We start from the raw sequence: 25,228 nt of genomic DNA, 5'->3' as shown, positions 1-25,228 counted from the left end.
TCCTGGGGGGAAGGAGGGGGTAGACTCGCAGTTCATGATGCAGTGGGTAAAGCTGCTGCCTCACCGCTCCAGAGACGTGGGTTCAATCCTGACCTCTGGCACTGTGTGCGTGTGCGTGTAGAGATGGCACATTTTCCCTTTGGCCACGTGAATTTCTCCCAGAAGCTCCAGTTCCCTCCCACATTCTAACGACTACAGGGTAATCAGCCGCTAGTGCATGGGTGGGGTATAGAATCCAGGGGGGGTTATTGGGCAGATGTGGAGAGTGGGCTATGGAGAATGATTGGCGGGGAGGGGGGTGGAATAGGTGGCTTTGCAAGCTGGCATAGACTCGATGTGCTGAAATGACCCGTGATACAAGGAGGTATGGAGATATGACTGGGATGGGGATTACTAATGGGTGACTGGAGAGACTGCTAGTCACAGATAGGCAACCTCACTACCCGATGTGGCCTGGTCATTGGTCTGTGGTACAGGGATTAGAGCGGGGATCTCATTGAAAGCTACTGAATATTGAAAGGCCGAGATGGAGTGGGCACGTGGAGCATCTTCCAATAGTGGGAAAATCTCAGACCAGAGAGCACAGCCTCAGACTACGAGGAATCCCTTTAGAAAAGAGATGAAGAGGAACTTGGCTGTACAGTCGGCCCTCCTTATCCGCGGGTTCTGCATGCGCAGATTCAACCAACCGCAGATTGGGAAAACCCGGAAGTTGAGCATTGTTCGCCTCGCGTCTCGTTCGTTCGCTACTTGTGTTGTGAGCGAGAGGAAGAGGTTTAAGGCTAGTAAGGGATGGCTGGCTAGCGATGTAAAGCGCTTCGACCTCAAGAACTTAAAGATCATGAGAAAATCGACATCGGCTGATGCCAAGGCAGCATCTGCGTTCCCAGAAGAGCTACAATGATTTTGTCTGTACTGAATATGTACAGACTTTTCTTTCTAGTCATTATTCTCTAAACAATACAGTATAACAACTAGTTATATAGCATTTATATTGTATTAGGTATTATAAGTAATTTAGAGATGATTTAAAGTATGTGCTCTCGTGACTACACCCCTCCCTCACCTGAAACTGGTGGGCTTCAGAGCTGAACAGGTGAGAAGACAGCTGAAACGTCTCCACCCAAGCAAGGCTGCAGGCCCGGATGGTATCAGCCCCAGGGTGCTCAAAGCCTGTGCCCCCCAGCTATGTGGAGTACTTCACCATGTCTTCAACCTGAGCCTGAGTCTCCAGGGGATTCCTGTGCTGTAGAAGACGTCCCTGTACCGAAGATGCCGCGCCCCAGTGGCTCCAATGACTACAGACCGGTGGCATTGACCTCCCACATCATGAAGACCCTGGAGAGACTTGTTCTAGAGCAGCTCCGGCCTATGGTTAGGCCACACTTAGACCCCCTCCAGTTCACCTATCAGCCCTGACTAGGAGTTGAGGATGCCATCGTCTACCTGCTGAACCGTGTCTACGCCCACCTGGACAAGCCGGCAAGCACTGTGAGGGTCATGTTTTTTGACTTCTCCAGTGTGTTCAACACCATCCGCCCTGCACTGCTGGGTGAGAAGCTGACAGTGATGCAGGTGGATGCTTCCCTGGTGTCATGGATTATTGATTACCTGACTGGCAGACCACAGTACGTGTACTTGCAACACTGTGTCGGACAGAGTGGCCAGCAGCACTGGGGCTCCACAGGGGACTGTCCTGTCTCCCTTTCCCTTCACCATCTACACCTCGGACTTCAACTACTGCAGAGTCTTGCCATCTTCAGAAGTTTTCTGATGACTCTGCCATAGTTGGATGCATTAACAAGCGAGATGAGGCTGAGTACAGGGCTACAGTGGGAAACTTTGTCACATGGTGCGAGCAGAATCATCTGCAGCTTAATGTGAAAAAGACTAGGGAGCTGGTGGTGGACCTGAGGAGGGCTGAGGCACTGGTGACCCCTGTTTCCATCCAAGGGGTCAGTGTGGACATAGTGGAGGATTACAAATACCTGGGGATACAAATGGACAATAAACTGGACCGGTCAAAGAACACTGAGGCTGTCTACAAGAAGGGTCAGAGCCGTCTCTATTTCCTGAGGAGACTGAGGTCCTTTAACATCTGCCGGATGATGCTGAGGATGTTCTACGAGGCTGTGGTGGCCAGTGCTATCATGTTTGCTGTTGTGTGCTGGGGCAGCAGGCTGAGGGTAGCATACATCAACAGAATCAACAAACTCATTCGTAAGGCCAGTGATGTTGTGGGGGTGGAACTGGACTCTCTGACGGTGGTGTCTGAAAAGAGGATGCTGTCGAAGTTGCATGCCATCTTGGACAATGTCTCCCATCCACTCCATGATGTACTGGTTGGGCACAGGAGTACATTCAGCCAGAGACTCATTCCACCGAGATGTAACACTGAGCATCATAGGAAGTCATTCCTATCTGTGGCCATCAAACTTTACAACTCCTCCCTCAGAGTGTCAGACACCCTGAGCCAATAGGCTGGTCCTGGACTTATTTCCACTTGGCGTGATTAACTTATTATTATTTAATTATTTATGGTTTATATTGCTATGTTTCTACACTATTCTTGGTTGGTGTGGCTGTAACAAAACCCAATTTCCCTCGGGATCAATAAAATATGTCTGTCTGTCTGGAAGGATGTGCATAGGTTATATGCAAATACTATGCCATTTTATATAAAGGACCTGAGCATCCGTGTTTTTGGTATCATGGGGGGATTCTGGAACCAATCCCCCACGGATAAGGAGGGCTGACTGTATATTTGAAGTCATCGAGTATATTTAAAGCAGAGGTTGATAGGTTCTGATTACTAAGGGCATAAAGGATTAAGGGGAGAAGGCAGGAGAATGGGGTTGAGAGGAATAATAAGTCAGCATGATCGAAAGGCAGAGCTGGCCCAATGGGCCGAATGGCCTAATTGAGCTTGTACTGTATGTCTTGTAGCCTTATCGTGGACTGACCGAAGGAGAGATGGTTTATCCACACAGGCAGTGAGGTGGACACCAGTCTGTCCCAGCAACCAAGTGCCCCAAGTTAAGCAATGTGCATGAGAAGCTTGCCCTGTTGTCCTGTCCCACTAAGAGTCTCTTGACTTTGATTTGTATTGCAGGATGGCGAGGAAGTCTTTGACATGATGACAACGAGTGAGGTAATGGCGCTCCACACCCCCCACAAATCCCACCCCTCCCCTGGGTCACTCTCACGCTTTCAAAATGCCCTCGGCTTTACTGAAGCCCAACAACAAATAACAAGGGTTGTAACACTGGCCACTGCAGTACACCACTAGTCATCTGCCTAACTGGGGAATCACTTTGTCAAGCACCTCCACTCTATTTGCCACGAGCGGGACTTCCAGTGGCCCAGCTTCTTCACTTTGATTCCCGTTCTCATTCCAATATATCCTCGATGAGGCCTCTCTCAGGGTGGAAGAACAACACCTTGCATTCCTTCTGGGTACCCTCCAGCCTGATGACATGAATATTGATTTTCCTTCCTATAAAATTCCTTCCCCCCGCCCCCTTCCCTCTTCCTCTATTCCTCAATCTGGATTGTTACCTCTTCTCTCCTGCCTTTCACCTTCCCTTGGTGTCCCTCCTCCTTTCCTTTCTCCTTTAGTCCTTTACTTTTTCCTGATTTCACCTATCTCCTTCCCCTCCCCAACCTTTTTATTCTGGCATCCTCCCCCTTCCTTTCTAGACTTGAAGAAGGGTCTTGGCCCAAAATGTCAACTGCTTATTCATTTTCAAAGATGCTGCCTGACCTGCTGAGTTCCTCCAGCATTGTGTGTATACGTGTGTGTGTGTTGCACTAGCCACCAGCCGCCATTTTGAAAAACAACTTATTGCTTCCTCTATGAGGCATTTTTGAATTCACATAACTAGCTCTTCCCGAATTCCTTGGGACTTGTGGGTATGTAAATCACTACAAGTCCACTGGGGTACTCAATGTCAGCATGTCCACATCTTAATCCGTGGCCAAGCCCAATGGAAGCAGGTGGCTGAATGAATGCAGACTGTCTTGGAGTTACAGGACTGTGTGAGTGTGTGTGAGAGGGAGGGAGGGAGGAACAGGGCTTGTTCTGCTGTTGTTGTCTTGGTGCTTGTTGTGTCTGTGTTGTTCTGCCAAGCATTATGGGCACGCTATGTTGGCACCAGAATATGTAGTGACACGTAGGCTGGCCCCTGCATACACTAGATTGTTAATGCAAACGTTGCATTTCACTGTGAGTTTCAATGTACACAGGATAAATAATTTTGTATCTTGAACTTCCAGACCAGCCTTCCTAACTAACCAGCCTAACCTTCTAGATGTTTTGAGAAATACCTAGATAAATACTTGAACCATTAAATCAGAGTACAACAGGTCAAGTGCTGGACGATGGATTAATAGTGAATAAGTGCACTCTGGTCAGGATGGACAAATTGGGCTGAATGGCCTGTTTCATGCTGTAAAATATTGTGATAATATGGATGATCTTGGAGTGCACTTTGCTCTTGTTCAGCAAGATCCCATGATCATCAAGATGGCAAAGTGGTTCTAGCCCATTGATCAGAGACATAAGTTCAAATCCCACCATAGAATTTAATAGAAAAGGACAGAAACAGAGCTAGTCTCAGTAATGGGAATCCACTAGTAGATTATCAATAAAGTCTGTCTGCTTCTAGGAAGGAAATCTGGACTTCTTACTTGGCCAGAGAGAACTCACTGGAATTTAGAAGAATGAGGGGGGAATTAGCAATCTGGAAGAGGGGACTGGGTGTAGTGTATCGAAGTTTGCTGATGATATCAGATTGAGCAGAAGATATGAAGAGTCTGCAGAGAGATACAGACAGGTTAAGTGAGTGGGCAAGGATCTGGCAGATGGATTACAATGTTGGTAAATGCGAGGTCATCCACTTTGGAGGGAGAAACATTTGAAGAACCGGCTGTTGCCCATACAGTGGGCTCCCCCTCTCCACGTCACTGATGTAGTCCAAGGGAAGGGCAAGCACCAATACAGCTTGGCACCAGTGTCATCACAGAGGTGACAGAATGAAGTTGTAAACAACATCAAACTACTTTAGGGATCCCAGCTCCAGATTTCTTCCTTGAGGTTTACCCCTGAAGCCTTTTCCATGGGGGGGTAAGGCCACAAGGCAGCGGAGATTTAAAATCAGAGTTTTCCTTCTCCTAGGCGGGCTGCCGACCAAGGCTGACGAGCCACATCTGCCCGAAGCAACTGGCTTTGAGGCACCAGTGGTCTGCCTTTGCCCCTTCTCTTGTCAGGAGGAACAGTTCCACCAGGCTTAGTAGCTAAGCCGCTTGTGAAAACCAAGAGTTGGACTTGGTTGTCAGAGGCTGTTAGAGACGCAGATCATTTGGAGCACTTCATAGGTAGTGAGAGCTTATCCCCACTACCGCTCCCTGGCTATAAAAACCAGACAATGTAAACAACAACAACATACCATCCCCAGCTAAGACAACCTTAGGAACCTTCTTTAGGCAGAGGGAGGTGAATCTGTAGAATGAATGCATTGCCACAAGTGGCTGTGGAGGCCAAGTCACTGGGTGTATTTAAGGCCGAGGTTGATTGGTTCTTGATTAGTCAGAGCGTGAAAGGTTACGGGGAAGAAGGCAACAGATCGGGGCTGAGAGGGGAACGGATCAGCCATGATGAAATGGCATAGCAGACTTAATGGGCCGAATGGCCTAATTCTGCTCCTACGTGTTTTGGTCTAACCACAGGAATGTTACACAGAGTGGGGTGTTTAATACCTTGTGCGTCCACTCACTAAAAGAGACGCATAATAGGGAAGCCCTTCTCCTAGATGAACTGACAACCATGGCTGACGAGTTCCATCTGCCCAATCAACTAGTTTTAGGGTGCTAGTAACCCACCTTTGCCCCTTCTCCTGTTAGTAGAAATGGTTCAGCTGGGCTTAGTAGCTAAGCCATATATGAAGGTCAGGAGCTGGACTTGGTTGTCAGAGATTATTTGAGTCACATACCACTGGGAGCATTTAATAGGTAGCGGGAGCTCGTTCCCACTACCGCTCCCTGGCTATAAAAACCAGACAATATAAGCAACATGGATACAAGAAGATTGGGGTCCAGATACCCTGAGTTGATACCTCAGGGCTGTCCCACCAGCTAGAAGGTGCAAGTCAGGAGCATAATGGGACATCCACCATTTGCCCGGGTGAGTGCATCTCCAATGACACTTAATAAGCTGGGCCCCATCAGGACAAAGAAGCCCATTTGATAGGCACACCAACCACCACACAAGCATGCCCACCCCTCCACCATCAGCACGTGGTGGCCAACCACGTGTTATATAAAATTCACCAAAATTATTCCACCATTCTGCTCTAAAGAGATTTTAAAGATTAGATTTATTTGTGACTTGCACGTTGAAATTCATAGCGCAATGGGTCACTTGCGTCAATGACCAAAACAGACCAAGGATTGTGCTTTGGGCAGCCCGCAAGTGTCCAGCTCAAGTATATCATTCCAATGCCTTTGGAACATGGGAGGAAACCGGAGCACCCGGAGGAATCCCAGTCAGTCACTGGGAGAACGCACCAACTCTTTACAGACACTGGCTGGAATTGAACTCCAAATGCAAGAGCAGGGAACGCCACCACCTGGCGGCTCCCCTCCAATTTGCATCCCAGCTTGGGAATCTTATCACCATTCCTTCCTCATTGCTGGATCTCTCTGGAATTCCTTCCCCTATAGCTTCGCTGGAAACTCTGCGGTGCTTCAAGGATGCAGCCCACCACCACCTTCTCAAAGGGTAGTTATGGCTAATAAATGGTGACCTTCTAGATAACCACAGATGGCAAATAATTTTAATCTGGGATCACCCATAAGGCCAGCATTAATTTACCAATAAATACCCTACCCTGGGATTGTGTGTGATGGGACAGTACAGAGAGAACTCCAATCTGTATCTAACCCGTGGTCTAGAGGTATGTGGTGGGACAGTGCAGAGGGAGCTTCACTCTCTATCTAACCCATGCTCTAGGAGTGTGTGTGACGGGACAGTGCAGAGGGAGCTTCACTCTATCTAACCTGTACTCTGGTTGTGTGTGTGACAGGACGATGCAGAGGAACTTCACTCTGTATCAAACCTGTGTTCTAGGAGTGTGTGACGGCTTGGTGTAAAGGGAGCTTCTCTCTGTATCTAAGGTATGACGGGACTGCTGTACATTGTTGAACCCCTGGTCTGTTGGAAGCAAGAGTTCCTGTCTCTCAGTGCTGATGGAGTTTAAACATTGCCTGTGACTGTACTGCATTCTGCATTGGATCAATCCCCACCCCCTGAAGCACAGGCCCCTGTGTCCTCCCTTCACCCCCCCCCACTGCTCTTTCTACGTGCTCTATTACAGGTGGAAGAGTGGGAATACAATCAGCTCCAGGAAGTCCTACAGCTGGACGAATCCGTGATTGATCCTGCACCTTTCAGGCTTGTAGAAAAGGAAACACTTCATGAGGTAAAAGACTTTGACCTGGCACCTCAGGCCTTGCAAGCCGTTATGTCCTCCCTGAAAATGGTGACACCACCATAAGCTGAGAAGTTATAGCTTTATAAAACTCTGGTTGGGTCACGCCTGGGGTATTGAGTTCAATTCTGGTCACCCCATTATAGGAAGGATCTAGAGGATCAGAATCAGGCATATTATCACTGGCATATGCTGAGAAATTGGTTGTTTCTGGCAACAATACAGTGCAGTACATAAAAAAAAACTACTATAAGAAAGATATTAAAATATAATTAATAGTGCATAAAGAGAGCAAACTGTGAGATGGTGTTCATTCATTCGTGGTCTGTTCAGAAATCTGATGGTGGAGGGGAAGAAGCTATCATAAATGTTGAGTGTTGATTATCGGGCTCCTCTCCCTCCTCCCTAATGGTAGCAATGAGAAGAGGGCATGTTTTGGATGGTGAGAGTCCTTACTGTTTTTTTGAGGGGCTGCCTTTTGAAGATGCCCATGATGACGGGGAGTCTAGTGCCCATGATGGAGCTGGCGGGCTGGCTGAGTACAGCCCTGTGCAGTTTTTTCCCAGTCCTGACCAGACGGAGATGCTACCAGTCAGGATACTCTCCATGATTCATGGTGCAGGAAGGATCACCAGGAAGCTGCCTGGATTTGAGCATATAAGGAGAGGCTAGACAAACTTAGGCTGTCTTCTCTGGAGTGATGGAAGCTGAGGGGAGACATCCATGGACATCTAGAAGAGGGTAGGGGGTGTTAATGGTGCTGTGGAACCCAGGGGAAGAGAACAGACCAGGAGGGGAAAGGGAGACCAAGCCACAGAGGGATCCAGAAACAAAGATCATCCACTATCACCTCCCAGCTTCTCACAACATTCCTTCCTCTCCTTGATTTCCAGTGCTACAACCTCTTCAACCTTCTTGGGCTCAGGATCGCGTACGTCACCTCCACCGGGAGGCTGGTCGGTGTGGTTGCTCTGAAAGAGGTACTGATGGATATAACTCACGGGGAGCAGGGAAATGAGGAGGGAGGGGTTTGGGACTGACAGGAGGGCTCTGTGGGGAACTGGCATCAGCCAGATGGTCTCCTCCTGTTTAATAACATGGACAACCAATGGTAGATTGATGGAGAGTGGTGATTTCTTACTAAATTTGTCAGAGGTTTAATCAAATCAGGTAGGTGAAAGAGCTTATGAATTTGAAGCCTTCAGTTCCTCGAGTCTACTTAATAAGACCTAGTTCAACCTTTCCCAACCTTTTTAAGCCAACACCTCCCCCCCCCCCAAAGCACCTTCATACTTGCCAACACCCCTCTTAGGCACAATATACTTTCCAGTGCCCCTATAGTGTAAAAGTATGTCTACTATAGGCTAACATGAGAAAAATGATCTTGCATTAAATTTTCATTTGTCTTTAAACTTAGCCTACACAGTACCTGTGTGCTGTACTGCAGCTTCGATATCAATGTGATCCTTGAGCTTGGTGTCTTTAGCAAGAGTTGAAATATCTGGTTCAATTTGTGACAGCAAAAGCCTTAAGTCCTCGCATTTAACAATGTCCAAGCGGTTTTTGTTTGTTGTGAGTAAGTGGTTCACTGCGCAGAAGCCCCTTTCAACAAGGTAGGAGGATAGAAATTAATTGAATTTACCTTACTTCTTACATCCTTCACATACATGAGGAGTAAAAATCTTTACGTTACATCTCCGTCTAAATATGCAATCACAGTAATTTATAATAAATAGAACAGTCAACGTAACATAGAAATACACACAAATCAGTCTGATGGCAATAGACAGTAGACAACAGACAATAGGTGCAGGAGTAGGCCATTCGGCCTTTCGAGCCAGCACCGCCATTCAATGTGAACATGGCTGATCATCCACAATCAGTACCCCGTTCCTGCCTTCTCCCCATTTTCCTTGACTCCGCTATCTGTAGGGGCTCTATCTAACTCTTTCTTGAAAGCATCCAGAGAATTGGCCTTCATTGCCTTCTGAGGCACAACTCTCTGGGTGAAAAAGTTTTTCCTCAACTCCATTCTAAATGGCTTACCCCTTATTTTTAAGCTGTGGCCCCTGGTTCTGGACTCCCCCAACATCGGGAACATGTTTCCTGCCTCTAGCATGTCCAATCCCTTAATAATCTTTCGCTGAACACCTACTCTCGGTCCGCCAGAGAAAGGAGTATCTCCCAGTGGCCACACATTTTAATTCCATGTCCCATTCCCATTCTGTAATGTCTATCCATGGCCTCCTCTACTGTCAAGATGAATCCACACTCAGGTTGGAGGAACAACACCGTTTATACCAGCTGGGTGGCCTCCAACCTGATAGCATGAAAATTGACTTCTCTAACTTTCGTTAATGCCCCTCCTCCCCTTCTTACCCCATCCCTGACATATTTAGTTGTTTGTTTTTTCTCTCTCTGCCCATCACCCTGCCTGTTTTCCATCTCCCTCTGTTGCTCCCCCCTCCCCCTTTCTTTCTCCTGAGGCCTCCCATCCCATGATCCTTTCCCTTCTCCAGCTCTGTATCACTTTCACCAATCACCTTTCCAGCTCTTAGCTTCAGCCCACCCCCTCCGGTCTTCTCCTATCATTTCGCATTTCCCCCTCCCCCCACTACTTTCAAATCTCTTATTATCTCTCCTTTCAGTTAGTCCTGACGAAGGGTCTCGGCCCGAAACGTCGACAGTGCTTCTCCCTATAGATGCTGCCTGGCCTGCTGCGTTCCACCAGTATTTTGTGTGTGTTGTTTGAATTTCCAGCTTCTGCAGATTTCCTTGTGTTTGCCCCTTAATAATCTTATATGTTTCAATCAGATTCCCTCTCATCCTTCTAAATTGCAGTGTATACAAGCCCAGTCGCTCCAATCTTTCAACATATGACAGTCCCGCCATCCCGGGAATTAACCTCATGAACCTATGCTGCACTCCCTCAATAGCAAGAATGTCCTTCCTCAAATTTGGTGACCAAAACTGAACACAATACTCCAGGTGTGGTCTCATCAGGGCCCTGTACAACTGCAGAGGGACGTCTTTGCTCCTGTACTCAACTCCCCTTGTTATGAAGGCCAACATGCCATTAGCTTTCTTCACTGCCTGCTGTACCTGTATGCTTACTTTCAGTGACTGATGAACAAGGACACCTAGATCTCGTTGTGCTTCCCCTTTTCCTAACAGATAGTAATCTGCCTTCCTGGTGGAAGAAGCTCTCCCGAAGCCTGTTGATCCTGGCTCTTATGCTGTGGTACCATTTCCCGGATGGTAGCAGCTGGAATAGATTGTGGTTGGGATGACTCGGGTCCCCAATGATCCTTCAGGCCCTTTTTACACACCTGTCCTTGTAAATGTCCTGAATCATGGGACGTTCACAACTACAGATGCACTAGGCTGTCCGCACCACTCTCCGCAGAGTCCTGCGATTAAAGGAGGTACAGTTCCCATGCCAGGCAGTGATACAGCCAGTCAGGATGCTCTCAGTTGTGCCCCTGTAGAAAGTTCTTAGGATTTGGGAGCCCATACCAAACTTCCTCAATTGTCTGAGGTGTAAGAGGTACTTGAGTGCCTTTTTCGCCACACAGCTGGTATGTACAGACCACGGGAGGTCCTCGGAGATGTGGATGCCAAGGAACTTAAAGCTGTTCACCCTCTCAACCCCAGATCCATTGATCTCACTAGGGGTTAGCCCATCTCCAATCCTCCCGTAATCCACAACCAGCTCCTTGTTTTTTTGCGACATTGAGGGACAGATTGTTTTCTTGACACAACTATGTCAGAGAGGTGACTTCTTCCCTGTAGTCCACCTCGTTATTATTTGAGATTAGGCCAATCAGTGTAGTGTCGTCAGCAAATTTAATTAGCAGATTAGAGCTCTGGGTGGCAACGCAGTCATGGGTATACAGGGAGTAACGGAGGGGACTTAGTACACAGCCCTGAGGGGCTCCTGTGTTGAGAATCAGAGGGATGGAAGTGAGGGAGCCCACTCTTACCACTTGACAGGAAGTGGTAAGTTATCTGACAGGAAGTCCTGGATCCAACTGCACAAGGCAGGATCAAGGCTGAGGTCTCTGAGCTTCCTGTCAAGCCATGATGGAATTATGGGGTTGAATGCTGAACTGTAGTCCAAAAACAGCATTCTCACATAAGCATCCTTCTTCTCCAGATGTGTAAGGACAGTATGTAGAGCGGTGGCTATTACATTGTCTGTCAATCAGTTGTGTCAATAGGTCAATTGTAGGGGGTCCATTTTGGGTGGTAACAAACTGCAGATGTAATCCTTGACCAGCCTCTCAAAGCATTTGCTTATTATTGAGGTGAGTGTGACAGGACACCAGGAAATGCAATGAAGAGCTGTTTGCCTCTTCTCCAGGAAATGTATGATAGTGTATGTGTAGTATGATAGTGTAGCCACATACCACAAAAACCTGACATTTTTGAAAAGCATTTTTGCTTCGTCATCATTCAGAATTTTGATAATTTCTTCTTGCAAGCTCTTCTGCCTTGCAAAGAAATGGGTTAGTTACCAGTCCAGAATTTCCAGATTGTTCAAAGCCTTGAACTGATTCTGAAAATCCTTCTTCAGTGACAGCAGGTGTAAGCAGTACTCTTGCAAATCACTGTCTGTGAAAGAGAGTGCTGTACTTGCCACACAGGGAAACTGTGAGAACATTCTTCTCTCAACGTTTTGCTTATATATTTTTCAATTTTCCGATAAAAGCGGACACTGCACTTCTGCCTGGATTAAACTGAAATTCTCATCCTGCAGTTTCACATCTAGAATGTTCATTTTCTTATACTGATCAGCTAGGTATGTCTCATCTCCATGTAAAAATTCTATCTTGTTTCCTAAGCTCTTGTTGGCTTTGAGCAAAAATTCAACCACAGTGTCAAAAAGATCAAAGAAACATTTTAAACAGCAGCCTGTTGACAGCCAATGCACTTCAGTGTGAAGAAGCCTGTGTTCGAGCTCTTCATCATTATCTTGGCATAACTGGTGAAATATTCTGATATTTAATGGATAAGCTTTAATTTTGTTAACAGCAGATATTACAAGAGTCATACTTGAAAAAAATTGCTGTCTGGGGTTTTTGGCTATGAGATGTTAGCGATGAATTACACAACGGAATGCAAACAGACTTGGAATTTCTTTTTTCATAAATGCCACTCAACTAGCATGGTGACCTGTCATACATGGTGCTCCATCCGTAGCACAGGAAATCATGTTCCTAATTGGAATATTTTTATCCTCAATATTCATTTTGATCTCATCGCAGATTGATTCTCCGTTGATATTTGTTTATAACTTTTTACCAAAGAGAACTTCTTCATAAACTTTTACATTTTTGATAAACCGTACATATCCCGTTAGCAATGCCTCATGGACTCATCCATTTGTATCCCAAATTCTGTTTTTTTTAAGCTCTGTGCATAGTTGATTCTCAATGTCTTCGCTCATTTTGTCAATACAATGAGCTACAGAGTTATTACAGGAATTGTTTATAAAATACTGATATCCATTTTGAGAACAGTGGTGCGCTCTTCTGGTTATTTTTTAGCATTGCATGAGATTTTCAACACTTTGCTATGATTTTGGAAATGTTATAAGAAGCAATGAGACCACTGTCAAGATCAATTTTAAGTTTCTCAAGTGTGAAATGCTTTTCAAATTCTCCTTTCATTTTCGGAACTGAGTAGTACCATAACTAGCCATTTCAGGGTGTCTGTTCATGCAATCTTGATGATAAGACACATAGGGCATCACTGATCTGACAGGAATAGAATAAAACCATACTCCTGGTATGTAACGTTGTATTGATGCACTTTCTGTAGTTTCTGTTTCTTAGCAGGTTTAGAATTCAAGGCTTCATCACCTTCAGACTCTTGGAGTTCGTGCCGTATGTATTTATCCATCATTAACAGGGCTAAATTAAAACTAAAAATGAACACAGACTAGGGATTGCCTATTGGATCTTAAAGACAGCAGTGAGTTGACAGGGTCGTGCCTCAAGTTAGGGTGCGGCTTACTGCTCCCCCAAGAAACTCAGATGCACCCCAGTGACATCCTAATTCCCCTAATGCACCTCTAAGGCACGAAACTGTCCCCCCTTGGGAATCACTAACCTAGACCCAACCCCACCAGTACTGTACCCAGTGTTATGCAGTGACAGACCCATCCCCACCGGTACCGTACCCCAGTGTTATACAGTGACAGACCTGTCTCCACCAGTACTGTACCCAGTGTTATGCAGTGACAGACCTGTCCCCACCGGTACCGTGCCCTGGTGTTATACAGTGACAGACCTGTCCCCACCGGTACCGTACCCCAGTGTTATACAGTGACAGACCTGTCCCCACCGGTACCGTGCCCTGGTGTTATACAGTGACAGACCTGTCCCCACCAGTACTGTACCCCAGTGTTATACAGTGACAGACCCGTCCCCACCGGTACCGTACCCCAGTGTTATACAGTGACAGACCTGTCTCCACCGGTACCGTGCCCTGGTGTTATACAGTGACAGACCTGTCCCCACCAGTACTGTACCCCAGTGTTATACAGTGACAGACCTGTCCCCACTGGTACCGTACCCCAGTGTTATACAGTGACAGACCTGTCCCCACTGGTACCGTGCCCCGGTGTTATACAGTGACAGACCTGTCCCCACCAGTACTGTACCCCAGTGTTATACAGTGACAGACCCGTCCCCACCGGTACCATACCCTGGTGTTATACAGTGACAGACCCGTCCCCACCGGTACCGTACCCCGGTGTTATACAGTGACAGACCCGTCCCCACCGGTACCGTACCCTGGTGTTATACAGTGACAGACCCCTCCCCACCGGTACCGTACCCCAGTGTTATACAGTGACAGACCCGTCCCCACCAGTACCGTGACACCGTATTATACATGTCAATATTCTTCCACCACTTCACCTGTACGGTGGGGTCTTTGTTTTGCCAAAATTATTCATTCCATTATACTTGCTTCCATAGAAAAGTACGCAATTCACATGTGATGGAGTCACAAGGCACTGCTTTATATATTTACTGCCAATAGATTCACGTGTCCTTCTGGTACCTTCATCTTGTTATGAAAACACCCTGTGACTTCTGAACACTCTCCTGTTGTGTACACAGAGAGACTGTCAGGCAAGGGATGGGGAGTTACACAGCAACCACCCAGTCAACCTTGTACCAGTCACACTCTGCCAGGCACGGGATGGGGATTTAGGCGGTATCCACCCAGTTGGTTCTTGTACCATTCACACTCTTGTGCTGAGCATTCCAGTATGTACTCACAGGACTTTCCCCTTGTCTGTGTGTAGGTCTTGCAGGAGGGCTAGCATGTATTGGGTGGGCCACGTATTCTTCATGAAGTTTTTTTCAGTTATATAAAGAGTAAAAGGGAGGTGAGGGTTAATATTGGACCCTGAAAAATTATGCTGCTGAGGTAGTAACGGGGGACAAAGGAATAACAGATGAACTTAATAAGTACTCTGCTTCTGTCTTTACAGTGGAAGACACTAGCAGTGTGCCAGAAGTCCGTGAGTGTCAGGGAGCAGGAGTGAGTGCCATTGCTATTACAAAAGAATAGTGTCAGGCAAACTGAAAGGTCTTAAGGTGGATAAGTCACCTGGGCCAGATGGACTACATCCCAGAGTCCTGAGAGAGGTTGCTGAAGAGATGGTGGATGCGTTGGTCAGGATCTTTCTAGAATCACTTGATTCTGGCATGGTCCCGGAGGACTGGAAAATTGCAAATGTCACTCCACTCTAAGAAGGGAGGGAGGCAAAAGAGAGGAAATTATAGGCCAGTTAGTCTAACCTCAATGGTTGGAAAAGTGTTGGAGACTATTATTAAGGATGAGGTTTCAAGGTATTCGGAGACTAATGATAAAATAAGTCAAAGTCAGCATGGTTTCTATAAAGGGAAATTTTGTCCGACAAATTAGATAGAATTTTTTGAGAAGCTGCATGGTAGTGTAGTGGTTACAGTACCAGTGACCCGGGATCAATTCCCACCACTGCCTGTAAGGATGTTCTCGCCCTGTCCACGTGGGTTTCCTCCGTGTGCTCCGATTTCCTCACACAGTCCAAAGACGTACCAGTTGCTAGGTTAGCTGGTCATTGTAAATTATCCTGTGGTCAGGCTGGGATTTAATCAGGGGATTGTTGGACGGTGCAGATCGATGGGCTGGGAGGGCCTATTCTGAGCTATATCTCAATAAATAAACGAAGTAACAAGCAGGGTGGACAAAGGAGAGGCAGATAAAATCCTATGGTGTTACAGGAAGATACTGGCATGGATAGAGGAATGGCTGACAGGCAGGAGACAGCGAGTTGGTTGGCTGCCAGTGACTAGTGGTGTTTCTCAGGGGCCAGTATTGGGGACCGCCACTTTTCATATTGCTTGTCAATGACTTGGATAATGGAATTGATGGCTTTGTGGCAAAGTTTACGGATGATATAAAGATAGGTGGAGGGGCGGGTAGTGCTGAGGAAGCAATGTGATTGCAGTAGAACTTAGACAAATTGGAAGAATAGGCAAGAAAATGGCAGATGGAATACAGTGTAGGGAAATGTATGATAATACATTTTTGTAAAAGGAACAATAGTGCGGACTGTTATCTAAATGGGGAGAAGGTTCAAACATCAGAGGTGCAGAGGGACTTAGGAATCCTCGTGCAAGACTCCCAGAAGGTTAATACACAGGTTGAGTCTGTGGTAAAGAAGGCAAATGCAATGTTGCCATTTATTTCAAGGGGAATAGAATATAAAAACAAGGAGATAATGCTGAAGCTTTATAAGACACCAGTCAGGCTGCACTCAGAGTATTGTCAATAGTTTTGGGCCTCTTATGTCAGAAAAGATGTGTTGTCATTGGAGAGAGTCCAGAGGAGGTTCCAGGAATGAAGGGGTTGACATATGAGGAGCATTTGGCCGCTTTGGGCCTACACTCACTGGAATTTGGAAGAGTGTGTGGGGATCTCATTGAAACCTACCATTTCATGAATCCTCGGAGCCTCTGTCTTCCTTCCACACTACCTTCACTGAACATTCCCTCCTCTGACGGCACCAACTCTCCTCTCCTTTCCAATCCCAGCTCTAATCTCTGCTGTGTCTTCACTACTCCCTCCAACCTTCCCCTCTCTGAAGCAGAGCATTCTGTCCTCAGCAAGGGGACCTTTGTCCCCTTTCATCTACATCTCAGTGAGTCCCATGCCTGCTGTGATGACAAGCTTTTCTGCTGTTGCCTCCATATCCAAGCTCACCTCTTTGGCCAGAAGTCCCCACCCTGTACCAATGACCCCGTCTCCTGTCTCCAACCCTCCTCCTCTTTGTGGACAACACAGTCTGGTTCCCGGCCTACTCTGGATTTTTCATCTCAAACTGCTGACAAGTCGCCAGCTGGCTCGACTTCAAAACTCCTCACTCCTCACTCCTCCTCCAAACTTACCCCCCCCCCCACCAAAGTCACTGCCCCCCCATTCTTTCTACACCAATTCCAACCTTACCATCAAATCCACAAACAGGCTGCTGTTGTAGTCTGGCATTTTCCCTTCTACCTTTCTGTGGCCAGGTGGCAACTCTCAGACACCTACTCATACCTTCACCTCGAACCTACCGTCAAACACATCTTTACCTCCCCCACCACTCTCCGTTTTCTCAGAAATCCCGATGATTACCTTGTCCATTCATCCCTCCCCACTAATCGCCCTCCTGACCCATACCCCTGCAAACTACTGAAATGCTACACCTACCCATTTACCTCCTCCCTCACCCCCATTCAGGGCCCCAGGCAGACCTTCCAGGTGAGGCAACACTTCATCTGCGAAACCAGTTCTATTTTATCCAGTGCTCCCGATGCAGCCCCCTCTACGCTGATGAAACCCAACCTAAACGGGAAATGTTTTGTCGACCACCTCTGCCCCATCCACCAAAAGTGGAATTTCCCAGTGGCCAACTATTTTAATTCCTGGCCCATTCCCATTCTGACATGTCGGTCCATGGCCGCCTCTTTCACTATGAAGAGGCCAATCTCAGGGAGGAGGAGCGACACCTTATATTTCGACAGGCTAGCCTCCAACCTGAAGGCACTAATATCGATTTCTCCTTCCAGTAATTATTTTCCCCTGCCTCTTCCTTCTTCTTCTATCCCCCACTCTGGCCTCTTACCTCTTCTTACTTGTCGATCGTTTCCCCTTGGGTCACTTGTCCTTTCCTTTCTCCTGCGGTGCACTCTCCTCACCTATCAAATTCCATCCTCTCCAGCCCTCTACCACCTGGCTTCACCTATCATCATCTAGCTAGTCATCCTTCCACTCTCCCTGTTGTTTCATTCTGGCACCTTCCCCTTCCTTTCCAGTCCTGAAGAAGGGTCTCAGCCTGAAACATCGACTGTTTGTCCATTCCTATAGATGCTGCCTGACCTGCTGAGAACTCTAACATTTTGTATGTGTTTCTCTGGAGTTCCTGCCACTGCGTAATCTCACGTGTTTAAGATGATTTTGAATGGGGAGGCATCCCTCATTGAAAATGATAATATCCCCTGTCAAGATGGACAGATCAGATGGATGTTGCTGATTTAGAGGTCACTGAGTCCAGCCTTAGAGATCACAGCCAAAGGACATAGGGATTTAGGAATCAACGGCCGGCCAGTTGCATAGTGGCACCTGCACTAGGGTTCAAGTGGTCCTTGCACGCTTTCCATCTATGCTGGGTTAAGTGTTGAGCTAGCAACTTGGCCTCGTAAAAAAACACAAAATGCTGAAAGAAATGGCAAGGTTGACTCCCAATGCGGCACAAAGCAAGGTAAAGGAACAATTTAGGAATAAAGCAAGGAGAAATTTCTTCACCCAAACAGGATGGTGAACGAGTGGATTTCTCTGCCACAGAACAGAGAACAAATCATTCAGGATGGGGTAGATATGGTTCCAATTGGGGCGGCACGGTAGTGCCAGGCATCTTCGCTACATCCTGTAACAAACAACAATTAACTCAGAGTGGTACTGAGTGATAAAATGAGTGGTAGTGCAAATATTTTACTTGCTGCAGGGGAAGACCAGCACTACACAAGAGCTGGTGATAGTTTCAAAAGAAGCAAAAGTGTAGCCACTCCTTTCTACAACTGTGAACTACCCGCACCAGTTCAAGGATGGGGTGCATTCTGTTAGTCTGCTTAATCTGTGTGCTTGCCATTCTTCCAGTAACCAAATCCACTTGTCTTTGTGCAGCTTGTCCGATACTCATTGCCCATCGGCATAATGTTGCATGAACACTATTATCAAAGCACTCTGGTACAATACAGGTTCCATTTTGTTACAAGGACATTCCTATGGTAGCATAGCAGTTAGCATATCGCTTTATGGCACCAGCGACCTTGGTTCAATTCCTGCTACTGTCTGTAAGGAATTTGTATGTTATCCCAGTGACTGCATAGGTTAGCTCCGAATATTCTGGTTTCCACCCACATTCCAAAGATGTAGTAGGTAAATTGGTCATTGAGTGCCGCAGGCTCATTGGGCTGGCAGGGCCCCTTACTGTGCTAAATCTCTTAATAATAATAATTCCTAAAGAGATCAAGGGATGATAGGGAGAACAGGGTACTGATGATAAAATATGAATACTCTGCCCTCACTCAAGAGGTTCTTGGTTTCTTAAGCTAGGCAGCTAGGTAAACTCCAGACCTGGCGTAGTTGTAGTTTGAAGGCAGTATTATTACACAACAATGCATTACGGTATGCAAGGAGGCAGGGCTTCTCAGCATTCTCATAAAAGGTAGATTCAAATATTGATTAAAATTCCTTCGACTCATAACAAAGTGCTTCTAATAGTGACAAAAGAAATAGCCGAACTGATGTTGAAGGTCAATTGCTTAACAGTGCATTAATAAGCAATGAACAATAGTTAGAGATCTAGTAGTAGTAGGCCTCCGTTAGTCTCGATAGACCATGGATTTGTGCCTTGGTGCAAGCCTGGGCAGGGTTTTTTTATGGAAGACTGGCAGTTGCCCAAGCTGCAAGTCTCCCCTCTCCACGCCACCAATGTTGTCCAAGGGAAGGGCATTAGGACCCATACAGCTTGGCACCGGTGTTGTCGCAGAGCAATGTGTGGTTAAGTGCCTTGTTCAAGGACACACACGCAGCCTCAGCCAAGGCTCGAACTAGCGACTTTCAGATCACTAGACGAACGCCTTAACCACTTGGCCACGTGCCAACACGTGAGATCTAGTAATTAGAAATAAAATAACAAAAGAAATCGGGGAGGGGGGACCTAACAATGAGAGGTAGGAAATTAAAAATTTGGAGACATAATGCTGTGACCCAAAGCAAGAATTGGGTTGGAAATGATTAACGATGACCTTTGGTAAGGAGCAATTGATTCGTGACACTGTTTCCATTACAAGGGTGGAGGCAGGATTCAGCTTAGAATAAATGTGGTGCTCCCGTTTCCCCATACTTCCCAGGTTTAAGACTCAAGATTTCAATCTTAATTTAAGACTGCTCTGGGCTTCATTTCTGTGGACTCTTTCGTTCTGAATGCTGTGGCTTATTTTTATTGCTTTCACAATTTGTGTTTTCTCCCTCTGCGCGTTGGGTTTTTTGGAATTCTTGTTTTGTGGCTGCCTGTAAGGAGACAAATCTCAAGGTTGTATAGTTTATACATACTCTGATAATAAACGTACTTTGCACTTTGAGGCTGGTGGGATAATTGGCTGCTGTAAGTTACCCCTGGTGCGTGGGTGAGGGGAGGAATGGATGGGTAAGTGAAGGAATTAAAATGGAATTAGTGTAATTGGGTGGTTCATGATTGGCGCACGTTTGGTGGGCTGAAAAGCCTGTTCCCATAGGATGTTACTTTAACCTGGTAAAGTAGTTTATTGTACACATGAGAGAGAGTCTGCAGATGCTGGAAATCCAAAGCAACAAAAACAAATTGCTGCAGGAACTCAGCAGGTCAGGCAGCGTCTATGGACGTGAATAAACTGTCAATGTTTCAGTCCAGGGCCTTTCTTCAGGATGGGAAAGGAAGGGGGAAGATATCATAAATGATCTGGATGATGGAGTGGTAAATTGGATTAGTAAGTATGCCGATGATACTAAGGTAGGAGGTGTTGTGGATAATGAGGTGGGTTTTCAAAGCTTGCAGGGAGATTTATGTCGGTTAGAAGAATGGGCTGAACGTTGGCAGATGGAGTTTAATGCTGAGAAGTGTGAGGTTCTACATTTTGGCAGGAATAATCCAAATAGAACATACAGGGTAAATGGTAGGGCATTGAGGAATGCAGTGGAACAGAGAGATCTAGGAATAACAGTGCATAGTTCCCTGAAGGTGGAGTCTCATGTAGATAGGGTGGTGAAGAAGGCTTTTGGAATGCTGGCCTTTATAAATCAAAACATTGAGTACAGAAGTCGGGATGTAATGTTAAAATTGTACAAGGCATTGGTAAGGCCAAATTTGGAATATTGTGTACAGTTCTGGTCACTGAATTATAGGAAAGATATCAATAAATTAGAGAGAGTGCAGAGACAATTTACTAGGATGTTACCTGGGTTTCAGCACTTAAGTTACAGAGAAAGGTTGAACAAGTTAGGTCTCTATTCATTGGAGCGTAGAAGGTTGAGGGGGGATTTGATCGAGGTATTTAAAATTTTGAGAGGATAGATAGAGTTGACGTGAATAGGCTGTTTCCATTGAGAGTAGGGGAGATTCAAACGAGAGGACATGATTTGAGAGTTAGGGGGCAGAAGTTTAAGGGAAACACGAGGAGGTATTTCTTTACTCAGAGAGTGATAGCTGTGTGGAATGAGCTTCCTGTAGAAGTAGTAGAGGCCAGTTCAGTTGTGTCATTTAAGGTGAAATTGGATAGGTATATGGACAGGAAAGGAGTGGAGAGTTATGGGCTGAGTGCGGGTAGGTGGGACTAGGTGAGATTAAGAGTTCGGCACGGACTAGGAGGGCCGAGATGGCCTGTTTCCGTGCTGTGATTGTTATATGGTTATATGGTTATATCAGAATAAAATGGTGGGGGTGGGGACTTGGAAGGAAGGAAGATAGCTGGAAGATGATAGGTGAAGCCAGGTGGGTGGGAAATATAAAAGGCTGAAGAGGAAGGAATTGATTGGAGGGGAGAGTGGACCATAAGAGAAAGAGAAGGAAGAGGGGTTCCACAGGGAGAAGAGAAAATGTGCTGGCTGCTTTACTGAGGCAGCAAGAAGTGAGGACACAGACCGTGGAGGGCAGGGGATATCCATGCGCTGAGCTGTGTTCACAAGCCACTGCAGCCATTGCCACACGTACCAAGTTACAGTGACACACTTTGTTTTGCTGCCATCCATACAAATCATTCCAGATTGAGGGAGGACGAGGTAAAACAGTAACAGAATGCAGAATGAAGTGGTACAATTACAGAGAATATAAAGTGCAGAGGTCACAACAGGGTACATTGTGAGGCCAAGACTCCATCCTATTGTAAGACTGTAAGACATCGGAGCAGAACTAGGCCATGTGGCCCATCAAGTCTGCTTCACCATTCCATTACGGCTGATCCATTATCCCTCTCAGCCCCAGTATCCTGCCTTCTCTCTGTATTCTTTCATGCCCTGACCAATCAAGAATCTGTCAACTTCAACCTTAAATATACACAATGATTTTGCTCCCACAGCCGCCTGAGGCAACCACTGAAGGCTGAATAAACTTCTCCTCATCTCTATTCCAAAAGGACACCCCTCTATTCTGAGGCCGTGTCCACCTGTCCTAGGCTCCCCGACCATAGGAAACATCCTCTCCACGTCCAGTCTATTGAGGCCTTTTACCATATAATAGGTGTCAATGAGATTCCTTCCTCATTTTTCTGAGTTCCAATGAATACAGTGCCAGAGTCATCAAACTCTCCTCATGTGACAAGCCTTTCAATCCCATAATCACTTTTGTGAACCTGCTTTGAACCCTCTCCAGTTTCAGCACATCCTTTCTAAGATATGGGGCCCAAACCTGCTCACAATACTCTGAGTGAGACTTCACCAGTGTCTTATGAAGCCTCAACATTTCATGCTTTCTTTTATATTCTTGACATCTCGAACTGGATGTTAACATCGCATTTGCCTTCCTTTGGAAGACTCTAGCAGTATGCCAAAAGTTCAAGACTGTCAGGAAGCAGAAGTGAGTGAAGTTGCCATTAATTGAGAGAAGGTGCTTGAGAAGCTTTTCTGTCACCTGGTCCAGTTGGTTTACACCCCAGGGTTGTGCAAGAGGTAGCTGAAGAGATTGTGGAGGCATTAGTGATGATCTTTCAAAAATCAATGGACCCGGTTCAATAGTGGGGTAGAGACGTCCTTGAGCCTTGAGCTCAGATGTTTGTACCTCCTGCCTGATGGGAGTGAGGAGACAGAAACTGTCCAGCCTGGGTAGGGTCTCTGACCTGTAGATAGAGTCCATGGAGGAGAACACATGCTAAATTGTGGGAGGAAGTCAGCCGGTTGGGCATCATCTATGGAGGGGACGATGAATGGTCTTGGCCTGAATCATCAACTGTTTATTCCCTTCCATAGATGCTGCCTAACCTGCTGAGCTCCTCCAGCATTTTGTGTGTGTTGCCTAGATTTCCAGCACTGGCAGCATCTCTTCTCACCATGGAAGGGATCCTGGTTTCCATGATGGTCTGGGTTTCATGCAGAACCCTTGTCATACCAGGTGTGATGCATCTGGATAGGGTGCTTTCTTAAAAATTGACAAGGGTCAACAGGGACATGCCAAATTTCTTTTAAGTTTGCATGGTGAGTTTGATGGTGTTGAATGGTGAAGCAGGCTGCTCCCAATTTCTGGTTCTGTTCTCTGCTTGGTCCCTCTGCAGCTGAAGGCAGCGGTGGAGAGCTGTGTTGAGGGGACTCCGGCCAGCAATTCCCTGCCCAACAAGGGGGCGCTGTCCCAGAAGATCACCCTGATCGACAACGAGAGACCCAAAGGGAACTGAGAAGGAGAGGAAGGGGCCTTGGTGATTCGTAGCTCCTGGAATCTAACCTGCCTACTAACCCCGACCTGACGCTGATCTACAGCAAGGGATTTCAGTTTTGAGTAATCCATCGTTAATGATCCCCATCCCCCTCCTGCCTCGGCTGAAAGATAGGTACCTTTTAGTTCATAGAACATAGGACAGTATAGCACAGAATAGGCCCTTCGGCCCACAATGTTGTGCTGACCTTTTCACCTACTCCAAGATCAATCTAACCACTCCATCCCATAAAGCTCTCTATTTCTCATTCATCCATGTGCCCGCTTAAATCACGTTCAAGTGTATGTTTAATTGTTATCCAACCATATATGAACACCCATGAGTCTGGCCAAATGAAACAGTGTTATTCCAGGGTCAGAGTGCAAAACTCCACAAGGAACGTATAGGATAGCAGTAGACTACAATGACACAAAAAATATAGTCCTTGACTCCATGAACATTGCAGCAGTCTGCGGTTGAAAACAATGTAGCTTAAGTTCCAGCGAGCAAACACAGGAGAGCAGCACCTGCACCAGCAAGGATGCCATGCCACATGGCTCCAGCACTGCCTCCAACGACTCTGCCCCGGGTGGCTTCCAACAGACAACGCCACAGCTTGAGGTCTAGTCCTCGCTATGACCAAGGCCACGCAGCTCCCCCGCCATTCATCAATGAATCAGTTAACTGTGCTTGCAGCATTCCACACCACCAATGTTCAACAAGGTCTTGCAATCACAAGAAAAGCAACCAGACAATCACTCCTCGTTAGACTGCACACCTCCTCTGTGCACCGACTCTGACACCTCTCTGTAGCAGCAGCAACGTGGTTACACCACGTTCAGGTCCCTTCAGCAACAAGCAACTCATTGATGGAGTAGACTCGTAATACATTAAGTTCTTAATGTCCAGCAGGGTCTTGTGATCATGAAAAATACATTTAAAAAATACAATATCTCCTTTGGTCAGCCCTGGAGAAACTGCAACGTCTGAGTACACTGCCCCCTTCCTGGAAACACTCCTTATATCCCAGCCCTGCCTGAGTGTTCCTTGCAATTAGCATTCTGTGCATAAAACCTGTTTCAAACATTACCCCTATACTTTCCTCTAATCAACTTAAAAAGATGTTCTCTCATTGCTCCCTGGGGAAAAGATGTTGGCTTCCCACTCTACCTACGTCTCTTCAAAGTTCAGAGTAAATTTATTACCAAAGTACATGCATGTCACCCACCATATGCAGACCTGAGATTCTCTTTCTTGTGGGCATACTCAGTAAATCCAAGAACTGTAACAGAATCAATGAAAGACCACGTCAACTTCGGCATTCAACCAGTGTGCAACAGACAACAAGCTGTGCAAATACACAAAGAAATATGAAATAATGGTAATAAATAAACAGGAAATAAATATCGAGAACTTGAGATGAAGAATCCATTATTGGTTGTGGGACCATTTCAATGATGGGTACCAGTAAAGTGAAGTTATCCCCTTTGGTTCAAGAGCATGATGGTTGAGGGTAATAACTGTTCCTGAAGCCGGCGCTGTGAGTCCTGAGACTCCCATCCCTTCTTCCTGATGTTTGCAGCAAGAAGAGAGCGTGACCTTGTTAATAGGGGTCCTGATGATGGATGCTGTTTACCTGCGACATCACTCCTTGTAGATGTGCTCAAAGGTGGGGAGGCCATTATTCATGGTGGACTGGCCTGTATCGGCTACTTTTTGTAGGATTTTCCATTCAAAGACATTGGTGTTTCCACACCA

At 46.4% G+C, this 25,228-nt stretch overlaps 1 protein-coding gene across 3 annotated transcripts in view; it reads left to right on the top strand.

Moving 5' to 3' along the window:
* The window catches only part of LOC132396949 (chloride channel protein ClC-Ka-like), a 227,762-nt gene extending 202,863 nt beyond the window's left edge, over positions 1–24,899 (top strand). For all 3 annotated transcript variants that reach the window (XM_059975112.1, XM_059975111.1, XM_059975113.1), the window contains 4 exons: positions 3,113–3,151; positions 7,374–7,478; positions 8,381–8,467; positions 23,333–24,899. In XM_059975112.1, the coding sequence (XP_059831095.1) occupies positions 3,113–3,151; positions 7,374–7,478; positions 8,381–8,467; positions 23,333–23,452 (351 nt within the window). In that variant the 3' untranslated portion in view covers positions 23,453–24,899. The remainder of the gene's footprint in view (positions 1–3,112; positions 3,152–7,373; positions 7,479–8,380; positions 8,468–23,332) is intronic.
* Positions 24,900–25,228: the final 329 nt, after the last annotated feature.

This window comes from Hypanus sabinus, chromosome 7 (assembly GCF_030144855.1).
Source record: "Hypanus sabinus isolate sHypSab1 chromosome 7, sHypSab1.hap1, whole genome shotgun sequence".
Taxonomy (NCBI): Eukaryota; Metazoa; Chordata; class Chondrichthyes; order Myliobatiformes; family Dasyatidae; genus Hypanus; species Hypanus sabinus.
Note: the sequence above shows the minus strand (reverse complement) of the source record. Positions and strands in the feature narration are given on the sequence as shown.